Genomic DNA, 17,842 nt, shown 5'->3' with positions numbered 1-17,842 from the left:
TGTGTTCCTGTTAGCTATAGACAATTAGTAAGCAAGCTCACGCTAGTGCAAAGCTAGACCACACCAGGGTGCACTGCAGCATGGGGCACTGCCTCAAGCCTCCCCCCCCCACCCCAGCCAGAAAAGCTTAATTAAATGGCTGATAATTTCGACATAGAAACAAGGATTATTAATTGATACGAGATTTTCAGAGGGCAATGAGCAGAGCGGCCCTGAAGCCTATGATACTTTGGCCTCCTTCTGCCACCCTAGCCTGGAAACTCCCAAGAGCTGGAGCAGGAAGTCTGGTTGCAAACCCGACATGCCTACGTCAGCGCTCCCAGCAAACTGCCTAAAGAGATCTCAAAAGCAAAGCATCTTCTAGGTCCCAGGAGTCTGTAGCAAATCCCTTTCTTTTCTTTTTCTTTTTTTTTTTTTTTTTTAAGATGTATTTATGTGTTTGACAGGCAGTTACAAACAGAGTTACAGAGAGGCGGGGGGGTGGGGGGTGGGGGGTTCTTCCTTCCACTGGTTCATTCCCCAAATGACCACAAACAGCCAGAGCTGGGCTGATCCGAAGCCAGGAGCCAGGAACTTCTTCTAGGGATGCCATGCGGGTGAAAGATCCCAGGCACTTGGATCATTCTTCCACTGCTTTCCCAAGCCATCAGCAGGGATCAAAAGTGGAGCAACCGGGACATGAACTGGTGCCTGTAGGGGATGCTGGTGCCACAGGCGGAAGCTTAACCTGCTATGCCACAGTGCCAGCCCTGCAAACCCCTTGCTTATTCCAAGTTAATATTCAACTTGCACGAAATTTGGCACTTATAATTTTATATTCTTTTTTAGAAAGAGGGCACACAAAATTGTGTAAGCTTCAGAACACACAAATCTGGGTTTCTTCTAATTTGGTAATCTCTGCTAACATTCTGAGTACATGTACTCTAGGAGTGAGCAATTCTACTTTTAGGAACCTCTCTCCAAAAAAAGTAGCAAAGGCCTAGAGGTATGAGGAAAGACATTAATTGCTGCCCAGCAAACAACCGGGAAAACATTTTATTCAATGAGTAAAGGGTTAGATAATTAATTACAGAGCAGCCATACAATAAACAATGGAACACTGCCATTAGAAATGAAGTGGAGGGGAGGTGGGGGGGCAGGAGTTGTGGCACAGGGGGCTAAGATGAGGCTTGGCAGGCACCCCCGCTTCTAATCCAACTTCTTTCTAGTGCATCCTAGGAGGCACCAGTTGATGGCCCAAGCACTTGGGCCCCTGCCATCCACGTGGGAGACCCAGATGGCGTTTCAGACTTCTGGCTTCGGCTTGGCCCAGCCCTGGGTGTTATAGCCATTTGGGGAGTGAACCAGCAAATGGCAAATGGAAGTGCCCTCTCTCTGTCTTTCCAATAGGGGAAAATAAACGAACTTTTTTTATTCCATAAATTTTATTTCTCCTGCCCACATTGCAGCCAAACCATTCATTATATTCCTCTAATCAGGATTTTCACATAACTTATGTTCTATTGACAATGTGAATTGAGTAAGAAAATGTAGGGGCCGGCGCTGTGGCAGGAGGTAACGTTTCTGGATATATTTTCTCATTATTTTCTTAATATTTATTTATTTATTTGAAAGGCAGAGTTATAGAGAGGCAGAAGCAAAGAGACAGAGAGAGGTCTTCCATCTGCTGGTTCACACCCCAAATGGCCACAACAAACAGGGTTGGGCCGATCTGAAGCCAGGAGCCAGGGGCTTCTTCCGGGTCTCCCACATGGGGGCAGGGGCCCAAGGATTTGGACCATCTTCTACTGCTTTCCCAGGCCATGGCAGAGAGCTGGATCTGAAGTGGAATGGCTGGGACTCGAACTGGTGCCCATATGGGATGCCGGCATTGCAGGCAATGGCTTTACCCAATATAACACAGCGCCGGCCCCTAAAAATATTTTCAGAAGATGAAGACAGTCTAGATTTAACAATATGGGTGATGTCCGGTAATTTTGGATGGAAACGTGAGCTGACACTGGGCTTCCTCAGGCCAGCTCTCTTGTCAACACAACACGGGCAATGATCTAATAAGCACTCCCTGGCCAAGACGACATACCCATTTTACAGGCAAAGGGATGAGGCCCAGAGAAATGCAGTATCTCACTCAAAGCCGCAGAGCCGTAGAGTGGCCGAGCTGTGGGATTCAAACCCAGGACCATCCTGCTCCCAGGCCTCACTGCCACACTAGACGGATCTGTGCAGAGCCCTACAATGGAAGAAGGCCTTCCACAGCCGTCTCCTTCTCACAGCAGTCTCAGGCCGCTTGTTTTCACGGGTGAAGAAACAAGAGATTTGCTGCAGGTCCCTAGAGCACCTGCCCTTGCTTGGCCTCCCGCCTCGCAGCCGGGAGAACGCGCTGAGATTTTTCCAAGGTATATTTGTGGTATCTGATTCATTCTCTCCACTGCCTCTTATCTCTCCATTCTGTCCTCATGGTTCCAGTTCAACTCTCTTGGCAACAACCCCACAGTAACTCTGCAGCCTCCTGGTTAGGCCGGCCTGGAAAACTTGTGCCCCAGTGAATGTCCTGCCAAGCCCAGCTTCACCTCCCCCCACCCCAGAGACTGGACAGAGACCCAGGGGCTCGCTGGCTCAGGGAACTCCAGGTGGAGCAACTGTGGCATGCTATGACATCCAAATAACATAGCCACTGGAGGTCACGGTAGGCACAAAAGCTTCAGAACAAACAGTTCCAGACAGGGCCGGTACAGACCAAAGGCAGAGCTGGGCTCTGAAGGGGCTGCGGGAGGCAGGGACCATTCGCCTGAGCAAACAGGTCTAAGGGGAGAAGCTGTTTGTTTTGCTTCCTGAACATATTACCTGCTGGGCGAAGTTTCTTGGAACCTGGGCCAGTGCTGGCAAGTGAACCCTGCCCCTGCCAGAGGTTGCAATTGCTTCTGGTGCTGGGCAAAGCCTCTTAATCCTTTCAAAAACCCTTGGGGAGGAAAGACTGGCAAGACTTCCCAAAGAGTGTGACGCAGGATGGCAGGGACATTGCCCAAGCCGAGGCTGCTCCTGCTTCTCTGAGGGCAGTGCCCCGCCAGGCACTACCAAGGCTTTTGAAAGAGAATGGAAAGCAGTACCAGCTTTTGTTCCAAGTCATCAACTGATCTCTCTGCCCCTTTCCCCATTGGGTAAAGGCTGGTCCTTGGGTTCCAAGAAATATATCATCTGGGCCGGCACTGTGACGCAGCAGTTAAGCCATGGCCTGCAGCACCAGCATCCCATATGAGCGCCGGTTCAATCCCGGCTGCTCCACTTCCAATCCAGCTCCCTGCTAATGTGCCTGGGAAAGCAGCTGAAAATGGCCCAAGTCCTTGGGCTCCTGCATTCACATGGATGAAGCTCCTAGCTCCTGGCTTTGGCCTGGTTCAGGCCCGGCTGTTTGGGCCCTTTGGAGAGTGAACCAGTAGATGGAAGATCTCTCTCTCTCTCTCTCTCTCTGTCTCTGTCTCTCCTTCTCTCTCTGCGACTTTGCCTTTCAAATAAATAAATCTTTAAAAACATAAATAAATAAATAAAAGAAAAAAATTTAAAAGAGCAAATGAAAAAAGAAATACACGGCTAACAGACAAGCAATTTTCTGGGTTTATAAATTTAATTTTATATGAGACAAAGTTTTCAGTCTACATAAAGTTTTTGTTGTTGTTTTTTAATTTGACAGGTAGAGTTATAGACAGTGAGAGAGAGACAGAGAGAAAGGTCTTCCTTCCATTGGTTCACTCCCCAAATGGCCATTACGGCCGGCGCTGCTCTGATCCAAAACCAGGAGCTGGGTGCTTCTCCTGGTCTCCCATGGGGTGCAGGGCCCAAGCACTTGGGCCATCCTCCACTGCACTCCCGGGCCACAGCACAGAGCTGGACTGGAAGAGGAGCAACCGGGACAGAATCCAGCACCCCGACCGGGACTAGAACCCGGTGTGCCGGCGCCGCAGGCGGAGGATTAGCCAAGTGAGCCACGGCGCTGGCCTTGTGTTACTCTTGTTTTAATTTGAGAGATAGAGAGCTCCCATCTGCTGGTTCACTCCCTCAAGTGCCCACAATGGCTGGGGCTGAGGCCAGGAGCTGGGAGCAATCCAGGTCTCCCACTCAGGTGGCAGGAACTTAATTACTTGAGTCATCACCGATGCCTTCCAGGGTTCACATTAGCAGTCAGGAGCCAGAGCCAAGTATACAATTAAGAGAGTAAGGGATTAGGTAATTGGATTATAAGCATTTATACAATGAAATACTACCATTAAAAAGTGAAGATGGGGAGGTGAGGGCGCTATGTGGGGCAGCAGGTTAAACTGCTGCTTGCAACTCTGGCATCTGTATGGGAATGCCGATGATCCCAATACCCTGCCTCCAATGCAGCTCCCTGCTAATGTGCCAGGGCAGGCAGGGAAGGCCGGCCCAAGTGCTTGGGTCCCTGCCACCCATGTGGGAGGCTGGGATGGAGTTCCCAGCTCCTGGTTTCCACCTGGCCTACACTTGGCTATTGTAGCCATTTGGGATGGAACAAGTGGATGGAAGATCTCTCTCTGTCTCTCTTCCTCTCTGTTATTCTTTTTTGTTTTTTCCTCAAAGATTTATGTTATTAGTTACTTGAAAGACAAAGTTATAGCGTAGAGACACGGAAAGAGAGGTCTTCCATCCGCTGGTTCACTCCCCAAATGGCTGCAACAGCCAGAGCTGACTCAATCCGCAGCCAGGAGCCAGGAGCTTTTTCCAGGTCTCCCAAGTGCGTGCAGGGGCCCAAGCCCTTGGGCCATCCTCTACTGCTTTCCCAGGCAAGCTGGATTTCCAGGGAGCTGGACTGAAGTGGAGTCGCCGGGGCTCGAACTGGAGCCCATATGGGATGCCAGCACTGCAGGCCGGGAGTTTAACCCACTATGCCACAGTGCCGGCCCTCTCTCTGTCATTCTATTTCTAAATAAATTAATACATGATTTTCTTTTAAAAAATGAAGATGGGCAGGCATTCGGCGCAATGATTAAGATGTCACTTGGGGCCGGCGCCATGGCTCAATAGGCTAATCCTCCACCTTGCGGCGCCAGCACACTGGGTTCTAGTCCTGGTCGAGGCGCCAGATTCTGTCCCGGTTGCCCCTCTTCCAGGCCAGCTCTCTGCTGTGGTCAGGGAGTACAGTGGAGGATGGCCCAAGTGCTTGGGCCCTGAACCCCATGGGAGACCAGGAGAAGTACCTGGCTCCTGCCATCGGATCAGCGCGGTGCGCCGGCCGCAGCGCGCTGGCCGCAGCGGCCATTGGAGGGTGAACCAACGGCAAAAGGAAGACCTTTCTCTCTGTCTCTCTCTCTCACTGTCCACTCTGCCTGTCAAAAAAAAAAAAAAAAAAAAAAAGATGTCACTTGGGATACTTGCATCCCATATCAGCGTACCTGGGTTCAAGTCCTGGCTCCATTTCCAATGCAGGACTTGGAAATCTTAACTGCTAGGCCAAACACCTTGCCCCAAGCCTATTTTTTTTTTTTTTCCCTGAAACCCTGCAAACCAACACAAATAATCTAACACAGGACAAAGGCAAAGAACACAAACAGAATAGTCACAAGAGACATTAACAATAAACATTTCAATACATGCTCAAATGTAAATTAAAACCACAGCAAGATACTCTTTATCCCATCAGAACAGCATGGCAAATACTTACTAAATGTTTACAAGGTTGTTGGCTTCCCATATCAGAGCGCCAGTTCAAGTCCAGGCTGCTCCACTTTCAATCCAGCTTCCTGCTGATGCATCTTGGAAGACAATGAATGACGGCCCAAGTGCTTGGGGCCCTGCTGCCCATTTAGGAGATAAGGATGGAGTTCCTGCCTGCTGGCTGCAGCCTGGCCCCAGCCCCACCTGTTGTGGCCATTTGGGAAATTAATCAGTGGGTGGAAGATCGATCTCTCTCTCTCTTCATTTCAAATAAACTTTTACACACTATTTGCAAGGACGTGGGAAAATGGTAAAATTTAGTTGCTACAGGTGGTCACAGTGGCACAGTCTCTCCAGGGAAGTCATCTGAAAATAACCCTTCAACATGGCAAGAAGTATATATCCATGTACCTGTAATGTTCTATTTCTTTTATTTACAATTTCTTAAACAAGTATGGTTAAGTTTTGAGTGTCAAGTACACAAGTGTTTGTTCCTTTTTTATTTGAAAGCCAAAGTCACAGAGAGAGAGAGGAAGACACACACACACACACACACACACAGAGCTTGTATCCACTGGTTCACTCCCCAAATAGCCCAGAATGGCCAGGACTGGGCCAGGCCAAAGCTAAGAGCTTCTTCCAGGTGTCCCACATGGGTAGCAGGAGTCCAAGCACTTGGGCCGTCTTCTGTTGCTTTTCCCAGGCCATTAGCAGGGAGCTGGATCAGAAGTGGGATGTCAGCCCTAACTGTTTGGTACTTTATCATGTGAATGTGCTCAGAATGTTTTTATATACTATACTGTTTTCTTAAATTTTTTTAAAGTTTTTTTTTAATGTGCATATGTTCTTTTTTTAAATTTTTTTATTTTTATTTTATTTTTTGACAGGCAGAGTGGACAGTGAGAGTGAGAGAGAGAGAGAGAGAGAAAGGTCTTCCTTTGCCGTTGGTTCACCCTCCAATGGCCACCACGACTGGCGTGCTGCAGCCAGCGCACCGCGCTGATCCGAAGGCAGGAGCCAGGTGCTTATCCTGGTCTCCCATGGGGTGCAGGGCCCAAGTACTTGGGCCATCCTCCACTGCACTCCCTGGCCACAGCAGAGAGCTGGCCTGGAAGAGGGGCAACCGGGACAGAATCCGGCACCCCGACCGGTACTAGAACCCGGTGTGCCGGCGCCACAAGGCGGAGGATTAGCCTAGTGAGCCGCGGCGTCGGCCCCAATTAATTTTTTTTTTATTTGGATTTATGCCCCAAATGGCCACAATGGCCAGGGCTGGGTTGGGCCAACACCAGTTTGGGGTATTCGGTTTAGATCTCCCACATGAATGGCAGGAACCCAGGTACCTGAGCCATCGCTGCTGCTGTCCAGAGTCTGCATTAGCAGGAAGCTGGAGTCAGGACCCAGGGCTGGGTATCAAACCCGGATATCAAATCCAGGTCTTCGGATGTGGGATGCAGGCATCTTCACTGCTGAACTAAATGCCAGCTCCCAGGTGAAATTTCGAAGATCATCAGGGGGCCTGATGCTCTCCTAAGAAGACAGAGTCACGTCCTGGGGTGGACAGAGGAGATCCGCATTTACGAAACGAGGAAGAGCCTTGATCTGTCCATGAAGTTCATGGGCTGTACTCACAGGAAAGCTTCCGTTCCCATTCAACACATTCACTCCAGTGTTCCAGATCAATGGTGCAATTCATGTCTGAGCTCCCTGGGGCTGAGAGGCGGGCTCCCCCTCTTCTGTCTCCTTCGCACCACTCCCCAAGATTCCTTAGCCTGACATGGCCAGCCTGTGTGCCACACAATGCGCCTTGTGGGACCACAACCTCTCAAGGAGCTTCTTTCCCTAATCTGCACAAATGACAGCCTAGTGATTGAACTTTCTGGTGGCACCTGGTTCAGCAGTAGAACTATCAACCCCAGAGGAGACAGCCCTGAACTACTGAGTCTGAACTTGTCACACCTGTTCTATGTTGAAATACAGTTGTAACTTTTCTGCACTTGCACAGATAGGTGCTACATGTATACCAGCTACAATGTACAACCATCATTCAAGAAAATGAAGGCGCTATTCTGACAAATAAGCTCCAAAACAAAGAGCACTACTAAATGGTCATTTTCTTAATCCATGGCCATTTTAATACCTCGTGGCAGTTAAAAGCACAGGAATACCAATAATATTTTTAAAGATCTGCAATAAAAGAATGAATTTTGATTACGTCTCACATCCTATGTAAAAAATGTAACTTAAAATGCATCACAAGCTTACATGTAAAATGTAAAACCAAAAGACATTTAGAAAACCTTTGGCTGAGGCTGGTGCTGAGGCCCAGCGGGTTAAGCTACCACCTGCAGCACCAGCATCCCATGTGGGTGCCTGTTCAAGTCCTGGCTGCTTGTCTGCTCCAGCTCCCTGCTAGTGTGCCTGGGAAAGTAGCAGAAAGCGACCCAAATACCTGGGCCCCTGCTACCTACATGGGAGACACACATAAAGTTCCTTGGCTCCTGGCTTCAGCCTAGCCCAGCCCTGGCCACTGCAGTCATTTGGGGAGTGAAATAGCAGATGGAAGATCTCTCTCTCTCTGACTCTCCTCTCTCTCCCTGTAACTCTGCCTTTCAAATAAAAGAGAAAGAGAGAGAGAGAGAAAGGAGGGAAGCAAGGAAGGAAGGAAGGAAGGAAGGAAGGAAGGAAGGAAAACCTTTGGGATCTAGGTCTCTAGGTCTCGGGAAAAAGTCCTTAGACTTGACACCAAAATACAATACATGAATGGAAAAATCAATAAGCTATACGTCATCAAACTTTAAAAATTTGCCTTGCATGGGTTCGGCCTTGTGGTGTAGCAGGTAAAGTTGCTGTATGTGACACCAGCATCCCATCTGGGTGCCAGTTGGAGCCCTGGCTGCTCCATTTCCAATCCAGCTCCCTGCTAATGGCCTGGGAAAAGCAGTACAAGATGGCCCTAGTACTTGGGCCCCTGCCACCCACATGGGAGACTCGAAAGAAGCTCTTGGCTCTTGGCCTGCAACCTTGGCAGTTGCAGCCATCTGGGGAGGGAACCAGCAGATGGAAGATCTCTCTGCGGGTCCTTCCCTCTCTCTCTCTATAGCTCTGGCTTTCAAATAAACAAACATTAAAAAAAAGATTTTAAAAGTTTCAGAGAGATAGAGGCAGAGAGAAAGAAAGAGAAAGAGGGAGAGGGAGAGGGAGAGAGAGAAAGAGGTCTTCCATCTGCTGGTTCACTTCCCAGATGGCTGTTATGGCTGGAGCTGCACCAATCCGAAGCCAGAGCCAGGAGCTTCTTCTGAGCCTCCCACACGGGTGCAGGGGCCCAAAGATCTGGGCCATCTTCCACTGCTTTCCCAGGCCATAGCAAAGAGATGGATCAGAAGTGGAATAGCCGGGACTCGAACCGGCACCCATATGGGATGCCAGCACTGCAGGTGGTGGCTTTACCAGCTATGCCACAGCATCAGCCCTAACAAATCTTTATTTAAAAAAAAATGTGCCTGGCAAAAAAAATCCTAAAGTATGAAAAAAAAATCCACAGAGTGGGAAAAAGTTGCAAACTTCATATCTGCCAAACGAGAGTTTTTAGAATAAAAAAGAACTCTGAAAAGTTGGGCTGTTTATTTCACTCACTTTTGTGAATTGTTGTGAAGATTAATGGGCCGCTCTTCCCAAAAGCACTCTTTGAGAAAAAAAAAAGTCAAACACAAACATGCATACCTAGTATTCAAGAATAGGCAAAATTAACCTATGAAGATAAATGTAGAACAGCAGTTATCTCTGGGAACAGAATGGACTAGAATGGGCAACAGAGAAACTTCTGCAGCTGAATGGTCTGTACGGTGGTCCTTGCCACATGTGGCTGTGGAGTATTTAAAATGTGACTAAAATGAATTGATATTTCTGTAGGTATCACACACATACCATTTGAGACACTTTATGCGAAAATGAATGTAACATACCTCACTAACCATTTTTAAAAGATCAATTACATGTTGATATTTTGGCTAAACTTGGTTGAAGAAAGTATATCATTAAAATTTATGTCTTCTCAAAAATACTACTTTTAATCTAAGTGCTTATTTATTTATCTTCATCTATTTGAAAGGTAGAATGACAGAGAGAGAGAGATCAATCTTCCATATACTGACTCATTTACCAAATGCCCACAACAGCCAAGACTGGACCAGACCCATGCCAGGAGCCAGGAACTTCATCCAGGTCCCCTACATGGGTACGAGGGACCAAGCACTACAGCCATCGCCTACTGCTTCCCACAATGCATTAGCAAGGAGCTGGATCAGAAGCAGAGGTGCCAGGACTCAAACTGGCATTCCAATATGGAAGCAGGCATCTCAAGCAGCAGCTTAACCCCCTGTGCCATAACACCTGCCCAAAGATTCTACTTTTTAAGGCTGGCTATTGGAAAACTTAAAAGTTACATGCGTGGGGGCCAGCATTGTGATGTAGCAGGTAAAGCCACCACCCGATGCTAGCACCTGTGACGCTAGCATCCCATATGGGCACTGGTTTATATCCCAGTTGCTACACTTCTGATCCAGCTTCCAGCTAAAGGCCTAGGAAAACAGTGGAAAATGACTCAAGTGCTTGGGCGTCCTGGCTCCTGGCTTTGGCCTGGCCCAGCTCAGGCCATGGCGGTCATCTGGGGAGTGAACTAGCAGACGGAAGATCTCTCTCTCTCTCTCTCTCTCTCCCTCTCTCTGTCTGTAACTCTGCCTTTCAAATAAATAAATAAATCTTGAAAAAAGAAAAGTTGCATGCATGACTCACATTCTAATTCTACTGAACAGCACTGTTGGAGCTTGATGAGCAAAACAAGTTGTCTACCTTGAGGTGCTGCGTCATGGTTGTGGACATGAGGTGTTGCGTCATGGTTGTGTACATGAGGTGCTGCGTCATGGTTGTGTACATGAGGTGCTGCGTCATGGTTGTGTACACGCTGGGGTTTGAATGCGCTCCTCAAATCTCGTGCACTGGAAACTTAAGCCCCAGATCCATAGGTTATTGGATCTTCGTGGTGTGACTGGCTCCTGAGGGCATCAGTCCACTCTTGGATTAAGGGGTGACCAAGAGAATGGCTGTGGCATAGCAGAGAGCTCTGGCAGGCAGGATAGATAGCTCTAGCTCATCCTGAGATGGCCTCCACCACGGAAGACCCAGCAGCAGGACCCTCACCAGATGCTGAGCAGATGCCGGCGCCACAGTCTAGGCCTTCCCAGTCTCCAGAGCCATAAGCTAAATAAGCCTTTATTCCTTATAAATGGTCCAGTCTGTGGGGTATTCAGGAACAGTAACAGAAACTGGGCTAGGATAAGGCATTTGCTAAAATTCACTCAAATGGGGCCAGCACTGTGGCCTAGCGGGTAAAGCCGCCACCTTTGCCACCATATGGGCGCTGGCTCCAGTCCCAGCTGCTCCACCTCCAATCCAGCTCTCTGCTATGGCCTGGGAAAGCAGTAGAAGATGGCCCAAGTCCTTGGGCCCCTGCACCCGCATGGCAGACCCAGAAGAGGCTCCTGGCTTCGGATCGGCCCAGCGGATAGAAGACCTCTCTCTCTCTCTCTCTGCCTCTCTGTAACTCTGCCTTTCAAATAAATAAAAAAAAATTAGGATCTGCATGGCCCATGCTCTTTCCACACCCAACAGAATGCAGGCTACAAAGAACTCCCCAGTAGTTAGCGCTACAATGAAGATTTTGAGCAACATACTCTATATTTTCAGAACCCTAAATGGAACCATTGGCGTATGTGTGTCTGGAGTATGTAGAGAAAGTCTGTAGGAAGTCCAGCAAATTCTCTTGAAATTCTGAAAGCTTGGAGTCCTTGGGGTTGGGAAGTCTCCAGGCTGCAGGTTTTCCCTGGAGACACTCGGTGGGTATAGAGAGGGAGAGAGCATGGAGGGTGACTCACGACCCTTGATCCTCGAGGGCCCCTCACTGAGTCACGCACAGGATCTAGATCTTAGCTTCTGAGGACCAAAGCCCTGCATAGTTTGAGTTCACTTGGAGGATTAGGAATTACAGAATGTCAGATGGTAAGGAGGGCTCCACACTCAGGGTTTCCGAGGAATCAGGCACGAAGGTTCCGTGAAACCACAGCCCTCAGAACCAGCCTCTGTAGGAATCCCACAACGTGGACGGAAATGCTGAGTGCCTTTTTTTTTTTTTTGACAGGCAGAGTGGACAGTGAGAGAGAGAGACAGAGAGACAGAGAGAAAGGTCTTCCTTTCCATTGGTTCACCCCCCCCCCCCATGGCCGCCGCAGCCAGCGTATCGTGCTGATCCAAAGCCAGGAGCCAGGTGCTTCTCCTGGTCTCCCATGGGGTGCAGGGCCCAAGCACTTGGGCCATCCTCCACTGCACTCCCTGGCCACAGCAGAGAGCTGGCCTGGAAGAGGGGCAAGCGGGACAGAATCTGGCGCCCCGACCGAGATTAGAACCCGGTGTGCCAGCGCCGCAGGCGGAGGATTAGCCTATTGAGCCGCGGCGCTGGCCCTTTAGCTGCTTTTACAAAGCAAGTAAGCTCCAGAGAGGTTGAGTAACTTGCCTACAGCCACACTGAGTTAGAAACGGCAGGGCTAGGACTCGCCTCCTGTCCTGCATCTTCCAAATCAAGGCTCACACACATGTCACTGAGCTTTCCAAAACATGATTCAAATGTTAGAAACACAATTTGTTTGACGGTGAAGGGAGATGCACCTGGCAGGATTATAGTACCTGTCACTGTCAGGACACTGAGATGAGAGACAGCCTACACAATGGCCTGCGGAACAGGACGGGCTCCGTTCCAACCTGCAGCCTAAAAGGACTATCAACGCATCCTGAACAGCCGGCCCCAACTTGGCTTAGGCAAGCCAAGCTGAAACCTTCTCCTTCCACCCTCTAAACAGTTGCTGAACTATGAGCCGCAGGGTCACAGAAGGAATGTGCAAAGCCATTGTTACACAAGCAAGGCCTGTAAAACAATTCTCCCCTGCAACCAGTCGAACATTTCCCTGGCCAAGCAGTTAAGCATTTTCTTATGCAAGTTCATTTAACCCTCTCAACAGCACTCTTTCCCACAGGAGAAAAGTCCAGCTCAAGCCCCCAGACTATTCCGCTACAATGCTGTTTGTTTGAACCCAGATCTGCCTGGTTCCAAAGTTTCCATCTTTAGACTGAAAGAGTCAAATAACGAGAGGAAGCTAGGAGGGCTTCACACTCAGAGTTCAAAATGATTCAAGCACAAGGAAGGGAGGAGCACCGTGGCTCAGCGGGTCAAGCCACTGCTTGGAATTCCTGCAACCCAGATCAGAGCACTGGTTCCAGTCTTAGCTTCTGCTTCCAATCCAGCTCCCTGCTAACGCGCCTGGGAGGCAGCAGGTGACGGCTTAAGCACTTGAGTCCCTGCCACCCACGGGGGAAATCCGAATGCAGTTCCTGGCTCCAGCCTGGCCCAGCCCCAGCTAATATAACCATTTGGGGAATGAATTGGCAGATGGAAGCTCGTGCACTCACTCTCTCTCTCTCTCTGGCAGATGGTAGATGTGTGTGTGTGTGTGTGTGTGTCTGCCCCTCTCTGTCACTCTTTCAAATAAATAAATCCTACAGAAAAATGTCAAAAGCACAAGTAAGATTTCACATCAGTACAGTGGTTTCACATCAGTACAATGGTTTCACATCAGTACAATGGTTTCAGGCCACAGCCCTGTCATTTCAGAGACTAGGCTCAAACCCCAGCCTCTTTTTTTTTTTAATGCATATATTTTTTAAAGATTTTATTTATTTACTTGAAAGAGTTACAGAGAGGCAGAGGCAGAGAGAGAGAAGTCTTTGATCCGCTGGTTCATTTCCAAAGTGGCTCCAACAGCCAGAGCTGAGCTGATCCGAAGCCAGGAGCCTGGAGCTTCTCCCACATGAGTACGGGGGCCCCAGGATCTGGGCCATCTCCCACTGCTTTCCCAGGCCATAGCAGAGAGCTGGATCAGAAGAGGAGCAGCTGGGACTTGAACCGGCCCCCTGTGGAATGCAGGCACTACAGGCAGTGGCTTTACCTGCTATGCTACAGCGCCAGCCCTACCCCAGCCTCTTTAGGAAGTCTTCTCATCCATGCCCACCAATCAAATTCTACTGTGGTAGAATGCGCACTTTCTGTCTTGAATCAGTGTGTCCAGCGAAAAGCACTTCATTCATCTTTACAGCCCCCAGCGCCCTTTCTGCAGCAGACCGCAACTGACTACAGCACGCCAGGCAGGGGCATTTAGCTGCAACAGCTGTGTTCTGCTCACTGATTACAGGATCCGAGCTCAGAGTTCATTTTCTACTGTTAGGTTCAGACTGGGGGATCCCCAGTGGAATGTGTAAGGATATCATGACCTTTTGGGGCTTACCAGCAGAAGTTTATTTTTTGTAACTAATGGTTCTCACCCAAAACACTCTGTAGCTTAATACAAGTTTCCAATACAGGATGTGTGTTTGAGTTGCTGGGCCTATGAGATTATAGCCACCCCCTGGAGAGGAGCCCAGAAGCCCACGCACCCCTCTGCCCCTGCTACCAGCACCAAGTTCCTGGACTCCCCACTCTGAGCACCACGCTGCCTTCTGGAGGCTTCAACCCCAGTGCTCTCTGTCCGCTCCTGCACGGAGCTTCCCCAGCATTAGATGTGGCTGTGCACAGGCTGCCCCGGCCAGCTCTGAGCCAGGTCTGGAGGAAGCTGCTCATCCCCGACTTCCCCTTGGATGCCTCCCTTGCAGCTCCCTGGAACCCCAGAGTAGCCCACCCACCTCCCTTGGGAAAGAGGAGTGTGGACAGAGGAAGGAGTTGGGGGTTGGGGAGCTCTGGAGCAGGATGGACAGCCCTGTCTTGGATAGAGGACTCGACTCGTGTCCAGTTGGAAGCCACCATCTTGGCAACTGGCCAGGAGGAAGAATCAGGTCCAAGAAAGAGACCCCTGAGGAGGGGAGCCTCTGTCACTTTCAAAGTGGTTGGAACGCCCAGCCAGGCATCATTCCTGGAGGTTCAGGGAGCAGCAGCCCTACCTCGGAGGACAGGCTGGGTAGAAGAGTGAGCTTTGTCCATCAGCCCCATGACCTGTCAAGTAGGGAGTATTAGTGTCAAACCAACCAGGCTCAGCAATAATGCCTAAGATCATGCAACTGTCGGGGGAGGAGCCAGGGCTGTCACTCAAGACCATCTGGCTTCGGTGTTCTGGCTCTCTGCTCACTAAGCAAAAACCAGAGATGAGAAGGAACAGCTTTTTGGGGGCGGGGGGCCTGGGTTGGGCAGCAGCAGAGCAGGCTATGTGTGACCAAATCAGAAACAGCAGAGGACAGGAGCCAGGAGCCTCCCGCAGCACTCAGCAGCGGTCCCTGGAGGTTCCTCCACCGGTGTGCAAACTCCTGGAAAGCTGAGCACCGAGGCCCAGCGCCTGTACCCAGCGCGCCCACTAGGTGCTCCACACAGTGTTTGTGGAAGGTTTGCCAGCCAGAGGCTTCCGAAGGAGGGAAACCAGGCAAAACCAGCAGTCAGCCGCAAGCGTGGTGGGGGCGGGGGGGGGGGTCAGGACAGACCGGAAGTTAGGCTGGAGCTTAGGAGCTCTTATCACTAAGGTCTGCCCCCCCCCCCCCCCAGGTCATAGGCTTAGAGGTTTAGCTTACTCACCCACAAAATCAACAGTCAGAAATGTCACTCTGTGGCCCAACCGGCCTGCGTTAGCATCATAAACTCTGTTCACTTTGGGGGATAACTCTCCTTCCAGTCCTCACGGCAGACCAGGCACCCAGGAATCCCAAGGTGGGGCTGGAAGGTGAGGGAGGAGTGGAAGCAGGCCCAGCTCTCTCCATCGGAATCTACAGGCCAGCAGGCACCCACGGAGCGTTTTCTAGCAATTAGGCGGTGATATGAAACATCAAAGCCTGCTTTCTAGCTCTCCGGAATGAGCGAGTTCAAAATGTCGTGATCTTGCCAAAAAAGGATCTGCGTTTTTTCCCCCTAAATACCAAATCTAGTCCTCTGCGACACAGCCCTGTTCAGGCCTCTTGTCCCGGTGCCATGCCCAGGCCCCGGCCCCACGGCTGTGACCCACACCAGAAATGTCCTGACCGCAGATTAGTTCCCGGCTGGGCTGGGAGCAGGACTGGCTCAGAAGAGCGCAGGCCTCCCCCCTGCTGGCGCAGGCGATAACACCACCCTAACAGCATCTGGCCCGGCCGGGACTTCCACATTTGCAATCTCGTGGGATCCTGCAACAACCGGCGACCCCGGGAAGGCAGGCTTACTTATTGTACTGCTGCCGACCCAGCAAAGCTCCCGGGCCCAGCACATCCTCTGCCTTCCTGCCAGCCCCCACCCAAGGACAGAAGCAAACGGGCCCAGGAGTAGGAAGCCAGGAAGGAAACCAGTGTTTCTCAGCAGTTGAGGGGCAGAGGGGACACTGCTGGGTGCAGTGGCCTGGGTGGGGGTGGGGTGGCGCCGAGCCCCAGAGTTACCCTCTAAGAGGGTGGGCGCAGAGGCCGTGTGGTGGGGGCAGGGCGCAGCCGTGGCCCTCGCCCCTCCCCCTCAGGGCAGACTGCTACAGGCCCATGCCGGGAGCCTCTGCGTGCACCCAGAAGGGGATTAGAACCCAGAAAGGCGGTAATGGTTCACCGAATCTGCCAGCAGCAGCCCCAGACCCTGCTTTGCCCGGGGCCCGGGTGCGGGGAAGGGGGCACTGACTCCCCGGGGCGCGCCACCCGTGGGCTGCGACGCTCGAGTGGGATGGGGAGCAAGCTCTGCGGGGCCCACCCCCCCGCAAGAGCCCTTCCCGGGGGCCGTGCCTCCTCTTCTCTTCCCGGAGCCCCCCTACCTGAGCGAGCGGACACCCTGCAGCCTCGCTTCCTGCCAACCCCGAGGGAGGACCGCGCGGGCCCCCAGGACCCCCGGACTCCCGGCGTACAGCCTCCCCAAGCGCAGCATCCCGGCGTAGACAGCCATGACTTGCTTCGCCCCGCGTCCCGGCCGGACTAAACTTTTAAAGTGAGCCGAGGCGGGGCGAGCGCGGAGCAGGCGGGGAGGCGGGGAGGGTCGCCTCTGCCTATGGGGTGCGGAGGACTCGGTCCCGCCGAGGCGGGGCGGGGCGAGGCGAGGCGAGGAGTGGCGACTCTGCCCTGGGGCCACCTTCCCCTGGGACCCGCGGCCCTCCGCGCCCACCCACGAAGAATTCCCCTGTTTTCCTTCCGGATCCAAACACTGGCCCTGCAGCCCAAGACAAGGGGCACCCTCCTAACCATCTGGGTCTTGGGGGCGCAAGAGCTTGCAGATTTCACAAAGGCGTGGCGGGGGGGGTTGTCCACTGGTGAGTTGTGCAGGGCCGGGTGGCCAGGCTCAGGCCTGTGCGTCTCCTACGCCCGATTTAGCGCGTGGGTCACGTGTCCCCCGCCCCCCGCGTTGCTGTCCGAGGCCGAGGGAGCTGGTGCGAGGCGCCCGCGGGGCGTGCCAGCTGGAGCAGAGGCCCGCGGAGCCGCGGAGGCGGCCGGAACGACGCGCGCGGCAGGGAGCCCCTCCCAGCCCGCCGGCGCGGGGCCGAGGCAGGACGTCAGCCTCGCAAGGGACGGCTGTTGGTGGCGGGTGGCGCTGTCTCGCAGGCGGTGTCCGCCGCTCCGCCGCCTGTGCCACGGCATAGACCCTCCCAGTGGGGTTCCTGCGCCGGGCTGTAAGGTGGCGTCAGGGGCCCGCCTGTGTATCCCATCCCCGGTTGGCCAGCCCTGCCCTCGCTGCTGGGAGGCTAACACAGGGAGCGGCTCTTAGCTGCCTCTTGATTCGCTGAGGCCCCGCTGCAAGTGGGCTGCTAAGACCCTGCAGGGCTGCAGGACGGAAAAGTGGCCGTCCATCCATGGTCCTAGCCGGGAGGCACGGGGCTCCAAAGAGTGGCTCCACATACACAGGTCCCAGGCTCGCAGCATCCTGGGCTAGCTTTGACCCTTTCCTCCAGAGAAAGAGGGGGAGAAAGGCCTTGGCAGAGTGAGTCCCCTCTGCTGACCTGGAAGGGATGAAGTAACCTCCGGGCAGCAGGGTGGCTGCGGGTGGAGTCTGCCCTGAAGAGACCTTTGCCCTTTCCCGCGCACTGGCTCAGTTGAGGTCATGAGTAGGAGTCCAGGCTGCTGCCCTCACCATCCTGAGTGACCTCCAGCCCCCTGC

At 52.1% G+C, this 17,842-nt stretch overlaps 1 protein-coding gene across 2 annotated transcripts in view; it reads right to left on the bottom strand.

Annotated features, from left to right (window-relative positions):
• ACSF2 (acyl-CoA synthetase family member 2) overlaps nt 1-16,683 on the bottom strand; it is a 49,078-nt gene extending 32,395 nt beyond the window's left edge. For both annotated transcript variants that reach the window (XR_011383504.2, XM_002719291.6), the window contains exon 1: nt 16,512-16,683. Coding sequence is in view for 1 of the 2 variants with exons in the window: in XM_002719291.6 (XP_002719337.2) it covers nt 16,512-16,639 (128 nt within the window). In the remaining variant the exon portion in view is untranslated. The remainder of the gene's footprint in view (nt 1-16,511) is intronic.
• Between the last annotated feature and the right edge of the window lie 1,159 nt (nt 16,684-17,842).

This window comes from Oryctolagus cuniculus, chromosome 17 (genome assembly GCF_051225735.1).
Source record: "Oryctolagus cuniculus isolate XC-2025 breed Fujian yellow rabbit chromosome 17, ASM5122573v1, whole genome shotgun sequence".
Classification (NCBI taxonomy): Eukaryota; Metazoa; Chordata; class Mammalia; order Lagomorpha; family Leporidae; genus Oryctolagus; species Oryctolagus cuniculus.
The sequence above is the reverse complement of the archived record's forward strand: the minus strand, read 5'-3'. Positions and strand labels throughout refer to the sequence as shown.